General features: G+C 44.8%; 2 protein-coding genes across 2 annotated transcripts in view; both read right to left on the reverse strand.

Moving 5' to 3' along the window:
• Positions 1–92: 92 nt before the first annotated feature.
• On the reverse strand, positions 93–2502 carry BRK1 (BRICK1 subunit of SCAR/WAVE actin nucleating complex). The gene is made up of 3 exons (XM_014869605.2): positions 2341–2502; positions 2173–2255; positions 93–2096 (listed from the first exon to the last, which is right to left on the reverse strand). Exons 1-3 carry the CDS (start codon positions 2456–2458, stop codon positions 2070–2072), a joined length of 228 nt encoding a protein of 75 aa, XP_014725091.1. The 5' UTR covers positions 2459–2502; the 3' UTR covers positions 93–2069.
• The window catches only part of FANCD2 (FA complementation group D2), a 34350-nt gene continuing 18154 nt past the window's right edge, over positions 2467–18662 (reverse strand). Inside the window, exons 25-43 of the mRNA XM_014869553.2 lie at positions 18344–18452; positions 17721–17819; positions 16711–16820; positions 16359–16505; positions 15137–15253; positions 14185–14313; positions 13872–13987; positions 12258–12371; positions 11581–11708; positions 10164–10263; positions 9343–9465; positions 8063–8156; positions 7483–7554; positions 6619–6657; positions 6121–6195; positions 5857–5931; positions 3287–3433; positions 2682–2768; positions 2467–2591 (exon numbers count right to left, since the gene is read on the reverse strand). Coding sequence (XP_014725039.2) covers positions 2514–2591; positions 2682–2768; positions 3287–3433; positions 5857–5931; positions 6121–6195; positions 6619–6657; positions 7483–7554; positions 8063–8156; positions 9343–9465; positions 10164–10263; positions 11581–11708; positions 12258–12371; positions 13872–13987; positions 14185–14313; positions 15137–15253; positions 16359–16505; positions 16711–16820; positions 17721–17819; positions 18344–18452 — 1959 coding nt within the window. The 3' untranslated portion in view covers positions 2467–2513. The remainder of the gene's footprint in view (positions 2592–2681; positions 2769–3286; positions 3434–5856; positions 5932–6120; positions 6196–6618; positions 6658–7482; positions 7555–8062; positions 8157–9342; positions 9466–10163; positions 10264–11580; positions 11709–12257; positions 12372–13871; positions 13988–14184; positions 14314–15136; positions 15254–16358; positions 16506–16710; positions 16821–17720; positions 17820–18343; positions 18453–18662) is intronic.

Here is an 18662-nt window from a genome sequence, read left to right on the forward strand (position 1 = left end):
ACTGCCATCTCCTGCTACATTAAATGTGTGGTAGGAAGAACAGCACCACTAACACGCCACATAAATCAGTCATCTAAATTAGAATACACAAATCCACTCCAAAAAAGTTTAATGTAGGTTCCTGGGGCATCATCTTCTGAAAAAAAAAACAACCAAAACCCAAAATACAGTACAAAGAAAAAAGGCAAACAGAATTCCCCAGTATTTGAAATAATGAAATGTATCAAAGCTCCAACTATTACAAGGCTGCTGGAGGAAGTAGTATCAGCCTGAAGACCAGGAGGCTTCACCTCCCAGAGACAGCCTGGAATAAGCAGCACCCAACCGACAAACCTGGTTCCTTAGGGAACTAGTAAGACTCCCTGAAAGGAAAAGGGCAGAATTCTGTACTGCAGTGAGCTGCCCAGCATCCCTGCTGGGAGATGAACCAGACAGGCTGATCCCACACTGCTGAAGCTCTGTGAAAGCACATATCCTGGGAGGAGTAGTACCTTCCAGCAGATCCCACCAACTGTGTGGCAAAACCTACTCCTTTGAGAAATCCTGGTATCAGAGGAAAAAGAGCCATTAAAACAGCCAGTCAGGAGACCAGGAAGGGATCTAAGACATACCATGTTACTAGCTGGGAACAGAAACGAGCAATGGATCTTGAGTTAGGTCAGCTTCATACAGACCCAGTCCCAGGGATGACTGTGATACCCTGTGTGTCTCCCATTCAGTCTTTGGACTGAATTATCTTAGCATAATTTAGGCAAGAACGTCTGCTGGTCTCTGCCTCAACCCCATCCCATTCAAAGCACAGCCAACTTCAACATCCAATTAGTTCAGGGCCTTCTCCAGATAAACACTGAGTTATCTCCAACAATGGAGATCTCAGGACTCCAGCACACAGTAAGCAATGCATGGGCCATGGCAGTACTTGTGATGTACTTGAGCTACGGAGCAGCCAACTTGGAGCCAAGAGAGAGCTGCTTTCCTTCCATCTGTCAATCTTCAAATGACAACAGTCTGATTTAATATAGCCCCAACACCTAAGGGCAGTGACCCATGGCTGTTCCACTCCACTTCAGGGCTGCCACAAAGCACTCATTTTCAGAGGTACTATGCTCAAGAAGCAGCCAAGCCTCCCTGATGTTCAGCCCAACCTGACAGTAACCATGAGAGCTGAGGGAAAAGCTGGTGGAGCACTTATTCAAACAACGGAAACAGAGATTCCTATGGAGAACAAAACTATGAGCTCGGAGGCAACAAGGAACCAGCTGATGTCAGACAGCCTCAAAAATATAACAGACATTAAGTAACCCAGGTGCTCAGTGAACACTGCAGACAGGAAAGTGTCATCACGAAAAAGCTAATATTACAGTTGGAGAATAAACCAAGACATTTAAAGCCTGCTGGGAAGCAATAAAACCTTTGCTGACACAAATTCCATGGACTCCCCAACAAACGCTAAACATGAGCAGTGAATCTGCAGATGTAGATGCCCTCTGAAAAACTGAGATAAATAGAGGAGTGGTGGGAAGGGCTGAGAGACCTCCTTCTCCTTGCCACTTTCCTCGCAGAGAGGAGAAGCACCTCTTCCCATGAGCTGGCAAAGGGTCCTCTCCTGTGGCATGTGCACCACGCCAGGTGAGCCTGCTGTCCCCACACTGCCCTGACATGTGCACATGTGAAGGCTGAGACACCCTCCAGACCACAGGAATCACCAGATTTTCTGCTGTGATCCCAGCAGGAGCACAAAGCACCCTAAAGGCCAGTTAGGTGCCTCTAGGAGCTGAGAACGGCCTGGCCCGCGGCCCCTGCGGCACAGCCCCCACGCGTGGGAGGAATGTGTGCCCGAACCCCGTGGGTCAGGCGGATGGAAGGGCAGGCTCTGGACATCCAGGACGGTGGCAGGGAGCCGGGCATCCCGCGGCCCGGCCCCAGGCAGGCACGCAGAGAGCAGGCAGGGCAGGAGCACAGCGGTTTATTGGCAACACGAGCAGAGGCGGCGGCGGTGGCGGCGGCGAGCCCCGAGCGGGGTGCGGGGCGGCGGTGCTCCGGCGGCGGGGGCCGGGGCCGCCCCGGGCCTATGTCAGCGTCTCCCCCTTGGTGACCTACAGGAAAAGGAAAAACCTCAATCAGGGCCGGCCCACGCGCGGCCTACACCCGGCCCACCGCCCCGCTGCTCACCCGGGCCTCGATGTACTCGATCCTCCGCTCCAGCGCCGTCAGCTTCTCGTTCAGGGTGGCCAGTCGGGACCGGCACGACATGTCTGCGGGGAGGCAGCAGTGAGACACCGCGGGCCGCACGGCCTGGCCCGGCCCGGCGCGGCCGCAGCCCCCACCCCGCGCCCCTACCGAAGGAGTTGAGGAAGTCCGCGATCTTCTTGATGGAGCTGGTGATCACCTCGATGTACTCGCGGTTGGCCCAGTCCTGGTGGATCTCCCGCTGCACCGGGTCCTCCTGCACCGACATGGCCGCCGCCGCCGCGCCTGCGCGGGAGCCGCGCCCCGCCCGCTCCTCGCCGCCCTCAGGGCCGCGCTGCCGAGGGGCCGGGCCCGGCCCCGCCGCGCTGCTCGCTGCCGTCCGTGTCGCTGCCGCTCGGCTCCTGCGGGACGAGCCGCCGTCAGCGCCGGGGCTGCACCCCCCTCCCCCTCCCCCGCCTTGGACAGGCGCAGCCCGGCGGCCCCCGAAGTACCTCCTCTGCGGGGCCCTCCGCCGAGTCCTCCGAGTCCTCCTCATCCGAGCCCCTCTCCTCAGAGCCCTGAGTCAAAATTTCTTCCCCCTAAGTCGAACACAAGATCTGTGCTGAGTGTATGTGAAGCGGCCAAAGCGTGCCAGGGTGGGATGAGAGAAAAGGACATTTTGTTGTCTTCTTAAATAAAAAGATTTAGAGTTTAAAAATTCAGGTTTTGTTTAATTGTCCTGCTTCTACAATGAAAGATGAAAAGCCAGAACTGGCTTCTTTTAACGCCACACATGATAGTGTGTGAAGGTGTTCAAGTGACCTTTATCTCTTCTCTCTTGTGCATGTAGTTCTTGCCACAGAACAGCCAAAAAATCCTCATACCTGTTCATTACGATCAAATCTGACCCCTCAGTGCAAGAACCTAGAGATGCAGACTCTTAATCCTGAAATAAAATGCTTCTTTCTCCTGCACTAAACATGACTGTACTATGGTCACACTGAATTTGGCCTTTTAGCTATACCCACACACAAAGGGAGAGTTAGAGTTGTCTGGACAAGATGAGTATTGTCCTCTCCCAGATTTTAACTGCCCCAGGCAGGGCAGTGATTCTCACCTGAAGATCCCGATTTTTGAGGATGCCAACCCAGAAGGCCTCCTGGCAGTGATTGAATGCCAGCATTGCCTTCACTCTGTACACAAATTGTTCCAGAGACTTCTTCAGCAACGGCACATGGTTGGTCAGTCCAATGTCTTGGTGAATCTAAACAACAGTAAAATGTGATGAGGACTGATTCTTGCCTAAGTGTTCTGGCTGTTTAAAAGCCATTGGTTATCAGGTGGGATGGACATGACCCCCACAAAGCTTGCTCAGATGACATCACTTCTTGGCCAAATTATAGCTATTGTTAAAAAATAAAGCTCAGATCAGAATTTCGTGTAAACTGATCCCTTACAACAATCCAAATATCCACATTCACCTGGATTAAAATAAAAGAAGCTTGGTTTTGTCATAAACTCTGGAGAGAAGCTAGTAACTCCTATGCTGAATTTCCAAGCTCAGAAAAGAAAAAACAAGAAAGGTGTTAAAATACAGCACTTCGATCACAACCTTTTCTTGCTCGGTGCCTCATGCAATTCCTTTTACATGGAATGTGTGTGCACTATAATCTCCAAAGACAGCTTCTCTGAAGCAAAGCAGCACTGGCTTTTGAAGAACTAGGACAGGAGGAACAGATGGAGTTGTGTGAGTAAAAACCACCAGAGGGAGGGCAGCTATGCCAGGTATCCTAAGAGATTTAGCTCTGGGTGAGCATCTCCTTCTGCTAGGCTTCAATCTGCAGTACAGAACAGTCATTGCTAAAACAGAAAGCCTGTCAACCTGCCAAAACCTGCACAATTATTTTGTACATAAGTATTTTTCTCTTTCATGAGAACACTTTGTAATCTTCTGGGATTAAGATGCTCTCATTAGCTGTACTCTGAATTCAGGTCACCTGCATTTCTTGAAAGAGTTCAACATGCCTGGACAGAGTGACACTGCTTTGCTTCAAGTTCTGCCAACAGGGAATGGGTGATTACCAGCAGCAAGCTGTTTTCTAGCCTATGTAATAGGCAGGAGCTAGCAATCATCAGCAGTAATCAGAACCAAATCAGCAGAACCTTGCTAATGACACAGTCAACACTCACAGTGCTCCCTGGGCCCTGGAACCTGCCCAACTGCATGCAGGCAGTTTGAGGACTCAACAAAGCACAGCATTGGCAAAAATCTGTCTCCAGAAACTGTCCACGTGCCCAGGGTTAGATATGTAAACAGAAAAGAGGCTTGGAGTGAAAGAGGAAATGACGAATACTTAGGAAATTACAGGTGAAACTGATTGCTACTGCCTGCTGTGTAATAATGCTCTTTAAAGACACATGTATTGAGGGAGACTGACAAATCCTAGGTTACATTGCACCACGGGTTAGCAAGCATTCCTGAGGTTTGTATGAAAGTGAAATCAAGGTGAGTTTAACAAATGTTGGTGTCAACTCTTCTTCAAACAAGTATGGAGCATTCATTGCGTACATTTACTTGCCCCAGATTCAGTTTCTGCCTTGTCATTCTTGCAAAATGTTTTGGCACACAGACCTGTACCAGAGAAGTGGTAGAACACAAGTGTTCATTAATTGCAGCTCTGTGCTAACAGGAACCATGGGACACAGCACTTGAAAATGCTGGTCAAGTGCAAAGACAAACATAACATGGAAAGCTATAATGCTGTTATCCTGCTTAGAAGGTGAATTGTGACTAAAGCAGGCGTGAGGGTTTCACTTTCAAAAGTGAGAAGAACTTTTTAGCATTGTCAGGGTTTGTGCCAGCTTCCAATTCTCACCCTGTGCTGAGCGCTGCAACAGCATGTTCTGATCTTCAGCTAAAGTATCTATGCCTCCTGATGCCAGCTCTGGCCTGAATGGGTAGCAAATCTGGACTAGGAGCCATGCTGGCAGCTGGCTTTCTCCCTTCAACTACTTTGGCCAAGCTTCCTTCTTGGACAAGTGTTCATGAACCTTTTAGGAGTCAGGAGCAAAGCAGCATACATGTTCTTTCTGTCTCCTCCCGTGTGATTCTCTCTTGCAACAAAGACTGTCTCTCCATACTGTAAGCAAAGTTCTAATCCTCTCCTTGCTTCCTGCCCCAAGTCTCCCACAGAGACAGACAGATTCGTTACCACCATCCTCCTTCTCCCTTTGCCCTTACCAACATGACATTAAAGTCATCTCAAGAGGACTTTGAGCAGGGTTTTTCCCCATCCACCTCCTGTTGCTGATTGTTCTGACTCACAAGGCTGTTCATCTTTGGCAAAGCTTCTCTCCTGTATTATCAATCTGGTATCTGTACTTTGTTCAAGGTCTCCAAGGCTGTAGCTTGTGTCCTCAGAAACAATCCCTTACAGATACCAACAACCAAAGATGTCCAGAACCTCTGTGCTAAAAAAATATCATGCCAACCTGACCTAACATCCAAGTCAGCCAATTGCAGAATAAATGCTTCAACTTTTGGGCCATTAAACTCGGAGTTTTTGCTTGCACAGACACTGCTGGAAGCATGCAAGTATAACCTGCCAGTGCCCTGGGAAAGCAGTGGAAGGGAAATAATACCATCCTTAGGACAGGAGTTTGTGCTGCAGTTGGAACTTATCTTACCTTGGAATGACCACACATGTGATGAAGTTGTCTGGTACTCAGCTGCAAGGTTTTCAGCAAACTCTGCACATCGTCCTGCAATAAATAAGCAGACCAGAAAAATCATTCTCAAAGGACTTTTCCATGGGGAAACAAGAATATTGAAACAGCCTTAGTCCTAGCAATCCTTTCAAAGGGTTATGGGATAGAGGTAAGATGTGTGTATGCAGCAAGTATCAGTCATAATTCCCAGCTGTTGGCAGCCAGTTCTGTCCCCAGGATTACCGTGTGCTTTTTGAAGCTGTGGTCCAGGAGAGGCATAGCAAGCTTCAGAAATGCTTCTACAAAGAGGCGGCCGTACTATAAAAGAGAGATAAATATATCAGAAAGCAAATGTCTCCTTCTCAAAGAACCATCACAAAGTCAGATGAGATCATGATACAATCTTCCAAGCTACTTTCTTGCTTAGAAAAAGATTATATTCATGTGAAGGCTGTACTGGAGTATACAGGATCAGTAAAGGGTCCCACTTTGATCACTGCAAAAAGAGGCTAGAAGGACAAGGTCTTATCATTGTACACATCCCTGGTTTTATCCACCAGGCATCTGGGAATAAAACTGAATTAAATGCAAAATGTTAGAATCACTATACATATATATGTATAGCAAGGTGTAAGGAACACAGCATCTGCTTCTTCCAGAGACTCTACTGCACTAGAGGCAATGATTCAAGAAAACTGAAGAGAGCAGTTTAAGTACCAGCTATCTTGAACTTTTGCTTACCTTCAGACAGATGTTGAGTACAGGCCTGCTGTCAAATACCTACATGGACAAGAGGAAAAAAAGAGTCAGATCAATCCACATGTCTAAAGAAAACCAGGTAAGCACATTAAAAATGACCCTTCATGGCACACCCTTGTGAGTGTGTGAACCCTGCTCTAAGGCAATATCCATTCTCAAATTTCAGCAGGAACACCACATAAGCACATGAACTGTAGTGGCTGTCAGGTGGAAGCCCTTGGCAGGATTGCTGTTCAGTGGTCTAAGATGCACCTTTTGCAGATGGCACAAAATTATCTTAGCAAGTCTGAAGTTCTTAACAGTTTGGGACCCAAGAGACCCAAGCCCAGATGATGGGCAAATAATTTCTTAATAGACAAAGAAAAACTGAGATGGGAAAAATAATGTGAAGGTAACTCTGGTGCTGCCATGGACTAAACTGAACTATGGACAAAACCAAACTAAGTGGTCCAGCTCTACTCTTTATGCTCTCCAGAGCCATCTGGAGCTCAGATAGGGCTCCAGTGAATGCTGCTGTATAGAAAAACCTGAGCTTGCCAATTACCACTTCAGAGATGAAAAAATAAACAGTAATGATCAACCTAAGCAAGGAAAAAAGTGGAGCTGTACTTAACACCTTCTAGCCCAAACAGCATCACACTCAGAGACAGTGAATGAACCAGCTCCAAAAATGACAGAAGGGGATATTTCATCCAGTGGGACTGGGCACAGAATATAACTGGCTTTAATTATCACCTCCAGGTTGTTCCACTAGTCAGTCACACTTCATGTTTTTCCTTGGTGCTGGGAACACCAGGCCTTACTGGGAATTTGGAGGTAAAGGCAGAAAAACAACCAGAACCTCACCTTGACCAAGTTAATGAGGATGTGAAAATTCCGCACAGTGATGTTCCAGCGAAGCAGCTTCTCCAGTTGCACCTGTGGGAGGCAAGGGGACAATAACCCAAGAGAGTGCATTTCCTCCCACCTTGCTGGATGTGCTTTCAGCATTTGCTGTACCCAAAGCACTGTAGTTGTTCACCACAAGCATATTTATCACAGCAGAAACACTTCATGGCAATTCCAGCCTGATCAGTGGCTTTAAGTGCTAGGAGTTAACTCACTTCCCTGCTCTCAGAGCAGCTCTTGCTTGCAAAATAATGTGCTCCCACACAGGTGTGCAGACCACCTGCACAGTTTAATATTTTGCTGATTAATGCCTATTATCTCGTTGCAGCTTCTGCTTGATTTGCTAGATTTTTGACATGGTGCAAATATCAGGAAGAAAAGATGCTACTTATATGTTACCCTGCATATCAGTGTTGATATACATTGATGAATGAAGGTATCTGACTGCATTTCCTAGACAAAGTTCAGAAGTAAATTCCTTTACAATTTATACATCTTTATTGTACCATCCTGTTTAACTTTTCTTCCCCTTACCTACCTCACTTGAGTCTGATGGTTTCCCAGCTGGGATGCTTTTCGCTGAACTCTCCAGCTGAGCCATCATTACTCTGAAGAAAACTGGGAATGTCTGCCTATGGAGAAAAATGAAAAAACTGAAAGTCAGCTCTGAGCATTTAGATACGCTGTTTGTCACCAGAATGATGCAGAAAGCTCAAAGGTTGCCCAGCTGGACATCCTTCTCAGTAGGAAATCACAGGAGATTGGCCCCAGGACTCATAAACATGTCTAATCCAGCCCAATTGCCCAGACAGATGGAGAATCCTGAGAAGTCACTAGCACTTCCCCAGTGTGAATGACACTTCCTTGTAGCTGCAGTGATGTCTGGAAAGGCTGACCCAGAACAGAGACTAGACAGAAAAAAAAAGAATAAAAGCAGTATTTACTGAAAGGATACACCTTGGGCAGTGCAAGAGCCTGGCCAGGGCTACACCCTAATCAAATCTAAGATGGATCCCAGTCACGAGTCTTTACACTTTTATAAGTTTTGGTTCATCTCCATTGTCAATTGTAGACAAATGGGTCAATTGTCTAACCACAGCCCCAGATTGTGAAGTCTCAACCCCCTGGCTCACCCCCTTTCCCTCGCCGTTGTTTCTGCTTTTTGGGTAACAGGTGTCCTTGATACTCTAGCTGGGAAGGGATTGTTTATTCTGACTACCCTGTCAAGAGAACTCACTAACACTTAATATGAAGTTTCAGAGTTACACACTAAGCAGCACAGAATCTGAAAAATATAAAAGCTAAAACCCAAGACATCAGTAGGGATGCACAGTGAAAGGCTTGCAGCTCTCAGCATAAGATGATTTTGGAACTTTCAGAGTGCAGGAACTTTCTTCATCCCTGCTTTCAAATTCATATGCCAGGGCAGAAACATCTGAGTGTGTTTTTGCACACTGCATACCGGCCCAGATTGCCTACAGCCACTCTAGGCCTCTGAGGCTGACTTTTGGAATGCTTTATACCACCACAGCAGCACAGAGACAACACACCTGATGACAGCAGTTCATTCTCCAATTATAATGGCTTACAGCAAGAAACTCAACATCATGTTAAGCACAGAGCATTCCACTTTGGCATAAAGCTACCACATGCTATCTGTTGCATAGTGCCAAAACAATGTTTATAAGTGTCCAGAGCAGCCACCACAGTACCAACATGAAATCGCAATAGACCACAAAATAAGAAAACTAAATATTTAAAAGCAGAAATTATCACTATGCATGTCATAGAATTCAAAGTTTCTATTGCTACAATTACCTGCTTAGGGTAGGATAAGTAGAAGAACATCCATCTTTGGCAGAGTTCATCAGTTCAGGAACACCAACACTGGAGATTTCCTCTATAGCTTTCAGGATGTTATCTGTGTGCTCCAGGTAGACACTAAATCCAAAACCAACAGAGCTGATCAGTAGATATTATGCAGAATGACACAACAAGGCCTTGAACACTGCCCTACAACTGTCAAGCTCTTCCCTGCCAAAGGCAATCATATGCAGGAATCCCAAGGCACTACTCAGAACTGGACAGTCATGTCATTAAAAGCTACCACGATCTGAAACATACATAGATTCAGTATTCCCTCATTCTGGTATTTAGGAAGGACAGGCTGGGAAGAGTATGAGATGATATTGCCCTTTATGGGAGAGAACACCCAACCAGTATGGGTGACATTGAAATGGCTGTCTGCTATAGGCCACCTGGAAGAGAACAAGCCAACAAAGCCTTCTACAGACAGCCAGGAGTACCCCCATGCTGCAGGCCCTGGTCCTCATGGCAGACTAACCACTGTGACACCTGCTGGAAGGACAGCCCAGCAGGGCATAAGCAATCCAGGAATCGTCTGGAGGGCATTGATGAGAACTGCCTGACACAAGTGACAGAGAAAAGGTGCTCAGCTGGACCTCACACTTCAAGCCAAGAAAGAAACTGTGCTTTAGAAACAGTGTAGAAACAGGGCTTTAGGCCAAGCTGTGCAAGCAGGAAGGCTATGATTCAGAGGGGCCATTCCTCTGCAGCAACAGTTATTTAAAAAAAAAAAAAGTGTCTTGGTGTGCCTCAGGGAATGGCTTGAGCCTTACCAGAGCAGGGTGTGCAGGGCACTGTTGAACTGGCTGCCCTTCTCTCGGTCTCCACTGGGCTTCACCCAGGACTGGCAGAGGAACTGCTTTGCTAGAGAAGCTGGGAAACATAAGTGTTAACTTAGTGAAAGAATAATAAAAAAAAAAATCCTTCTTCCATATAAAAGCGGTATGTTCAAATGATTTTTTGAAAGATCACAGTATCACTACCCCTCATGTGCCTGAACTTTCTAAGTCAGAATGCATTTTCCCTAAGAAGCTGCAAGGCCACAAGGACATATATCATGATAAAGTATTTGCACATTCAACATGTTCCTGGTCTGGAATACCTGTTCACATCAGAACCATGGTCCACCTCTGGCCACTCTGACAAATTTAAGTTAAACCTTATTTGTTTGGTAGCTCCTACTGTGTGCCATCTATTTGCTTTTAATAAGGCCATATGCAACCCTTAGGGTATCCAATTCTAGAAATGGAAGCCCAATAACAAATGACTTGGCCTTTTGGCTACAGCACTGTAATAATTAATGTGAACAGACAAGTTTAAAGTCTACAGATTTCTGAAATCAAAACTGCTAACAAAGCTCCTTGTCTCTTACAGAAATGTTTAAAACCAGGAAATGATTAGTTAAAATAGGTTATTGTCTGCCACAGTCAGTCAGTCGTTCTCCCAGTTTGGGACTGTTTAAAATAGTAAAATTGTCTGTAAGGAGGGAACTTAAAATTCTGTGTTGCTATGGGGATTGGAGAAGGATAAATTCTAGAGGTATCTTAGTATGAAGAGGAATGGCTGAGAAAGGCAGCAGTCTGGAGTCTTTATTTCAGTGTGTGCTGAAGTGGAGATCAAGTAGTTTTCTTGTATATTCCCTGCAACCTGTCTTTTATCTGCTGTTTATTTTACTTATCTTAATGGGTGCTAATCTATGAGAGAAGCTTTAACTGAAAACATTTGTAGCATGGGGTTAAGAATGTCCACATTTTCCTCTCTCTGCCCTGGTGTAACAGCTGTATTTGCAGCTCATTTCCATAAATTTTGGAAACAAGCTGTCACAGACATCTGTACTTACAGCAGGAATTTACATCAGATAAAGTCTATGATCACTCACCTCCATAACCAGTGATTAAACTGGTACCAACACTGAACAGCAGGCTCATGCTTAGAACTCCTAAAAGCTGTGAAGCTCTGATTTTTTAAAACCACCAGCTGAAAGAGCTGGAGTCTGCCTGTCTGCATGTGACTGAGGCACAGCAGAACAAATACCAAAGAGGGTCCAATATATTTACTGCTGTTCCCTTTATTAATGGCTAGGACTGTTCTCCAAGTAAGATTATCAGGATGTGAAAGGAAAAACTCTCTCTTGAAAGGCAAAAGACCACATTAAAACTCATCTAAGATAAGTGATTCTTCACACATTACCCAATTTCTCCTTCTTCCAGCCAGACATGGGTTTCTCAGCAATGGCAATCAGGAGCTGAGTGAGGATATAGGCACAGTGGAAGCTGGGAACACTCTGCTGGAAATTCAGGAGGTACTGAAAACTCTCACTGGGGATGACAGGAAAGGGAAAAGGTAAAAACAGTTTAGAAAGGGTAATGTCTCAGACACATAAATAAAAAGGAAACATTAGACCATCTGAGATCCAAGGTCTCCATATCCCAGTGTTTTGTCTCTGGCAGTGCCCTTCTGAAGAAGGGGAGATAAGCCACTAATACATAGGAATTCTGTCACTGAGAAAATTCTCTCAAGCCCCAGCCACTCTGAGTCTAGCAACAGCTTTATATACCGTTTTTGCCTAGTGTACCTGTAAGCATTTTAACTCTCCAGAACATAATCATTCTTTCTGTGAATCCTACTAATCTCCTTGGCTCAAATAGCATACAAACGAGATCCACATATTCATGCAGATTTTACATTTTTTACTCCTTTAATGAGGTTTTACTACACTGCCATTCAATTAAATACAAAGCTCTGTTTGAAGCAGGTATAGTCTCTATGAGAGCTCCCAAACACACATTTACCCATAATGCCCACACAAAACAGGGAAAAATCCCTGAAATTTGTTAATTTCAAATCTTGTGAAATATAGATTCTACCTTATCAGCTCCTCAAGAAGAAGAAACTCTGTCTCTCCTGGCTTTAGCCTGTCTGCAAGCACCTGGAGAGCTGACCTCAGCAAGTCAGTATTTTCATGCTGAGAAAAACCATTCCTGAGGGGGGAAAAAATCCAGTTCATCATCAGATTAGAAGAGGTATCAGATGCAAATGCATATCTTAGCCTATTTCGCAAGATGAAAAATACAGAACCTGGATACTCAAGACAAGTCCTGCAATAGCAAAATTATAAATGGACACAAAAAATTGAAAACTCGATGGGGATGAAAAGCATTGAGCACAAACAATATTAACTTTTCAGTTAGACTGCAGATCTAGCTTGGTGAGGAGAGGCCATTTCCCATAAGTGGAGGTCCATATATACTAAGCCAATGCTACGTAGACCTAAAACAAAGGATGTATAATGACAGTTGCTGTGCAAATGCAGTGATCATGGGTGGTCACCTCTTGAACAACAGGTAAGAGGGGGAAAACTCTACAGATCTTCATTATTTCTCTGAACTCCCAGTGTCTGTGAGGATATGTATGCTAAAAATAATCAAATACATCCACATTCCAATTCTATAGACTGAGCAGGTGGACTTGATAATGGCAATGCTCAAGTGAACCTGTACCACACAAGTTAATTAACAACTGGTAGGTAATGTAAGAGGCCTTGACTAAACAAATGTAAAAAGAGCTGTAATTTGGTTGTTGAATTTTAGTGGCTGAACAGCTCACCCCAATATATGGCTGTCTGACCTACAGCAAAACAGATTTTACACTGGACAGCACAACTGATCTTGAGTTGTCTGGTACAAAACTGACCAGGTTCTTTGATTTACAAGATAGGTAGACTCAGGAACAACCAATACTCATACTGGCTAAAGAGGAAATGACAAATCTGGGAATAGTCACAAGCTGATTGGGGGCCCTGAGGCTCCAGTAGAGGTCAAAAGGAGACAGACCTTAAACCTCCCATTTTATGCAGTTACTACTGTTTATGAAGTACAACAAAGGTAAAATGTTTTCCACATGCAAATCTAAATTAGGGTTTAGAAAGAAACTTTTATGATACTGTCCTGGATTATATTAGCAGATGCAGAAGTCTGCAGGCTGCACAAGCATTTCCAAGTTGAACATTTATGAAGCCAGCTTGAATGCATCTACAGCATTGGCTTTTTGCCAGTGAAATACACATTCATCCTTTCCCACTGGCAAAAGAAATTCTTCAAATATTTAGGATTTAGGCAGTGACAACTTAGCAAAGGATGAGGGGAAGGAAATGGGAAAGGATGGGTAAGAAATTCTAAGATCCCTAGGCAGACTGGAAATTGCACAGGTAGGTGTACCAGTGTGCTTCCTGTGCTCATCCTGACCCAAAAGCCCATTGACTGAATTCTACCCAGATCAGTGCTTCATCACCTACAGCTTTAGCACAGCTCAGAATCAGGCAAGGAAGCCTGGCTTAACTAAGAAGTGCTTAGAAGCCTCCAGCCACTGCAGAGGGTTGTTTTTCATGGCTGACAGGCCTTTGGCAGGGTGCAAACACTTTAAAGAAACAAGGAGAAGCAACAATAAATAGGTACAACTGTGGACTTTTCTTTTAAACTCACCAAGCAAATAAGGAGCGAAAAGTCAGTAACAGCAGTTGGTAGCAAGAGGACATCAGCTGGTGCTCCTGGATGGTCACTCCTGGTTCATCTTCTGCACCCTGATTTTGTACAGATGCCTTTAATATAGAATAAATATTTCATTAAACACTATTCCAAACAAAGATAATGGCACAAGAATCTATTTCCATAAATTTGATGTTTAGAAAACCTGAAGAAAACAAAGTGACTCTTTTCCCCTCCAAACAAAATGAAAAGTATCTTTACAGGAGACAAAATTTGAGGGTTTTTTTGGTCAAAATTGCTGTCCACTGACCTGAAAGTAGTTATGCATGTTCTCCATGTGCTTACACAATGGCTTGAGTAGATCAACCACACACATAGCAACTTCCTTGGGAGATCTCTGACACAGATGGGAAAAGCCAATATCCTTGTTGCCTCTTTCCTGCAGCAAACCCAAAAGATCAAAGTTGCTTCATTAGCCTCTCTTGAAAATAACTTCAATTACTCTTAGACTGCTGCCAAGCAGTGCAATTCCTGATGCCATACAGGGTCAGGAAGTGTCACAGGATAGGAAAGCTGGCTTCTGCTGAACAAACACCACCAATTCAGACAAGTGGATAACATTTGACTAGAAGGATAAAACTGATGTGACACACAGCTCTCTTATAGGATCATTTAGGTTGGAAAAAACTTTAAGATCAGAGAAGCCAACACTTTACTCAAAGACTAAGAGAAGACAGTTTCTGCATGTGGGAATTAAGACATGTAGAAGGACAAGGAGAAATAACAATGAATGTGAGGATCCCATCCAGTTGCAGTGCATTTCTCAGTTTAATGCAGTGGGACATGCATTTACTTTCCTCCTGAAGGCATCAGCAAGGAGCCCCTGCACTCAGGGAGATTTCTAATGCAGAAAAAGCAGAAATATGGATGCAGCAGCTTCTGCTGGCTGCTGCAGCCATCTGGCCTGGCTAACTTTGAACAGCACAGCTCTCCATAGGGAGGTCACTTGAATTTTGAGGCTACAAGACTCCCTCAGTTAAATACCCTTTCCTGAGACATGCAGAGAACCTGATGTTGCAAACGTTTCAGCAAGAGCAGTGTACACCAGTCTTTTGAAAGAGCAAGTGCTGCTCTGGCACACAGCTGGGTGTCACACTTCCATTTAAACAGCAAGTGAAAATAATTCTGAAAAACATTGCTCGAGAAAGGCCTGGAAGCCCCTGATGTGCTCTGCCTCAGCCCAGGCCTGCTGCTGTTCTTGCCTTTGGAAAGGGCACCCTCCTTGTGGAACCCGAGGGCAGCACATGTTCCAGCTTCCAGCACAGGTCATCCAGAAGGAAGCAAAGCTCAGCAGGCCCCAGCTGCACAACTTCACGAGCCTGTAATTAAAAGAACAGTCAATCTAAGGACCCAGCTGTTACTGTAGTGCCTTGAAGCCCAAGTTTACCCTCTCTGTTTCCAGTTATGATGCCTGGACTAGCTAACCTCAGGAGGGACTTATTTGGTAGATGGTTTTATGGCTCCCCCATGGCAGGTGTGGGTCACTGGTTCTGGTTCCTCAAAGCATGAAGCCATCCTGATGCTCTAAACAGCTGAGGCAATGTCAGTACAACTTAGCAACTGAGAAAGAACTGATTTATATACATTAACATTGAAAATAAGCTCCTAAAGATAAAAAGAGGTTTAAGCCCAGAGAGTCATAAAATTCACCGAGTAACAGTCAAGAAGTGTTCTGAAATAATGCCATATAGCCCAAGAGACTTGTCAAACAGTCTTCCAGTTGGCCTGTGACCTGCATGCACAGAGACAGCTGTCTGCAAGGGCAGACCAGGCTGTGCTCCAGCCTGCCATGGCCTTTTCACATTTTATGCATTTACTGTAGCTTGACAAAATGAGACTCCAGATGGAGTCAGCCTGCCCACAAAGAAGGCAACAAAATTAAACACTTCTATTTTCCACAGCTATAGCAATGCAGTTTTTAAAAGCTCCCAGATGATACACAGCACCCTGCTCACTGAGAGCACCTCCATGACCCCAGTCCCACATCTGTGCTGTTTATGATCTCCTGATGCCTTGAGACACTTGAGATTTTGCAATACAGGCTTTCATTTATGTCGTAGGTTCTTTTTGACAGGCAATACTTAGTGTATTTATCACCCTATATCTTACTTGTACTCAATATTAAAGCCATTTTCTTTCCATTAGATCTACACATGTTATACAGTATCTTTCACCTTCCATGAAATATTTACATAAGTTTGTTTTTAATATTACTGTATGACATGTCTGCTCTCCTCAGGAAAGTTCTATTTTGCTCAGTGCCTTAAATACTCTCTTGGGACAAATGCTCTCCTGGTCCCCATCTCACAACCCTGGACCAACACATCTGAATACCTGTTGTGCATCTCAATGGAACAGAAAGGGCTAAAGCCTGTGAGAGAGGCCATTACACAATCAGTGTGGGTTTCAGGCTGTTCCCCTCACCTCTGTGTGCATCTCTGTGTCCAGGACAGACTTTGTGAGCAGCCCACAGTGCAGCACAGTGAACACCTCGAGGTCCAGCTCTCGGAAATACGGGCGATAGCTCTGCAGCTGTGCCAGAGGATTTCCTGCCTCTCTGTCAGTAGCAGCCTGAAAAGGAAATTGCAGAAGAGTGGCCTTTGTTGGGACAATTTACAAAATTCTGATGGGGGGGCAGGTGCCAGAAAGCAGAACTGAACCACTGACTGTAATTAAGTTTGGAATGAACAACCCCTCTCTCAAAGCTTTTGTTTATGCTTCTATGGCATCTTCCCTGTTCTGTGTTCCTTGCAAGTCCCCAGGGCTGTACACCCACCTTGTCCAGCTCAGAGAGCTCAGTATCAGGCTGGTTTCCCTCAGAACTGTCATCTGCTTGAGAACGATCTGCAGAACCAGCTTTGCTGCCATCAGCCTTCTTTTTCCTTCCTTAAACAGAAAAGCAACTTCAGAATCAAAGGCTACACACTGTGCTCAGCACTTGCAGCCAGCACAGGCTGGACATTAATCAGCACTAATAAAGCATGGAGCACAGATCAAGTGCTCCTTCAAAACACAGTATCTAAAGTGATGGATCCTCCTCTTTTCTGCAGAACACAGTCAAAACTTTCCTTCTGTCTCCAACACATGACAGGCCTAGACCCTGCTCAATGGGTTTGGCACAGGAGGGAAAGGCATTCTGATCTGTGGCCTCCCCCATTTGCTCTCACTGAATGGAATGTGAATTTTTGTCCACTTTGGCTTAAGGCAGACATGTTCCCAGGAAATGCTAAGCTAAACTAGAAATAAGTTTAAGCTAGAAACAGAACCAGAGAAAGGAAGAACAAAGCAAATCTGATTCAGCTTGAAAACTGAGAGGCAAGTTCTGTGTCTTCTCTGTGGGAGCTAGCAGTGGGAAAGGATGAAGGAAAGATTTAGTTGTGCAGCAAAGCCATGACAAGGTTCCCAGGACATTGGTTAGGTACAACCTAAAGCTCAGGGGTTTGCAAGACAGCTCAAGCCACAGATTCAGTACCAGATGCCACAAACCCATGAAAGACAGAACTTATTGCTGCAGGTGAAAGCAACCAGTGAAAGCCTTGGATTTTCACTGTTACATGCTATGCATCAGTTTTCCCAAGGAGACAGACTATCCAACACCTGTTTGGTGAAGGATATTTTTCCATCTCCACTTCACTGCAACAGGAGTTGATGAGGTAAAATTTCCTGCTAGATAGACTTTACCAAGAATTTAGTGCCTTAGGCACACACAAGTGCAAAGGCTGCAGTGCAATCTGCCAGTCAACGCCCATCACATCTGTTTATGTAAACATTTTAAATTTTCTTTACCACTCCTTTTTCTGGCTGGACCAGCAGCATTAATGGATGGTATGGCCTCCGGGGACTCAGAGTCAAAAGTAGCTGGTGGTGGGACATAGCCAGGAGTTGCTGAAAGAGCCAAAATGTAGAAATTGGGTTAATTCAGCTCCTGAATGACAACATACAGGTCAGATACATATCTTAAGGAAGTACCATAAATTTCACTGTCCTTGTGGAAGTGTGGAGTCTGTGAGATAAGTGTCAGAGTGTGTGTATCTGCTAATGAGCAATGAGCTGGAATAGCAGTGAGTAGGGGAGCAGTGGAGAAGATTAGAGTCTCTGGGATTTGACCAGGCTACTGGGAGATGGACAATGTGTGTCAATAACTTGGGGGATCTGCAAAAGTTTGTGTGCTTGTGACTCTAGAGTGTGTAATTTGTGTGCTCCTCACTGAGGAAGTAATTAAGAAGAGCAGTTTGGATTTGGACAAATTGAAAATTATAGCTGTCCGCACACAAACTTTTAAAACTGAAAAACTGCCACTGTAAAACTGCAGTGTGTGTTACTATTTGCTTCTTCCATTGATGTCTAATGTCACCCCTTTCACTTCATAGCTGGTACAGGCCCAGAATGTACAAATGTTTCTTACTCACCTGCCAAGCATTTTCCCAACACATTCTGCAGCTCTGTGATGTTCTGTAATCGAGTTAAAACTTTTCCCTTCATCTCAGCATCCTGTTGCTGGCAGAAGGCATTTACAACCTAGAGATACAAAGCAGGACCACTGAATTAGAGAGATTTGTACCCACTTTGCTACTTTTTCTTTTCTGAATAACATTCTCAAGTCCTGAATAAATACACAACACAGAACAAGTGGTCTGTGTGACCAGGTTCAGACTCATGAACAAAGCTCTTCAGAAGTCCAGTTGGTGCAATCTATAAAAACCAACAGGACAACACCTATAGATAAAA

Source organism: Sturnus vulgaris, chromosome 11, assembly GCF_052056855.1.
Source record: "Sturnus vulgaris isolate bStuVul1 chromosome 11, bStuVul1.hap1, whole genome shotgun sequence".
NCBI classification, from domain to species: Eukaryota; Metazoa; Chordata; class Aves; order Passeriformes; family Sturnidae; genus Sturnus; species Sturnus vulgaris.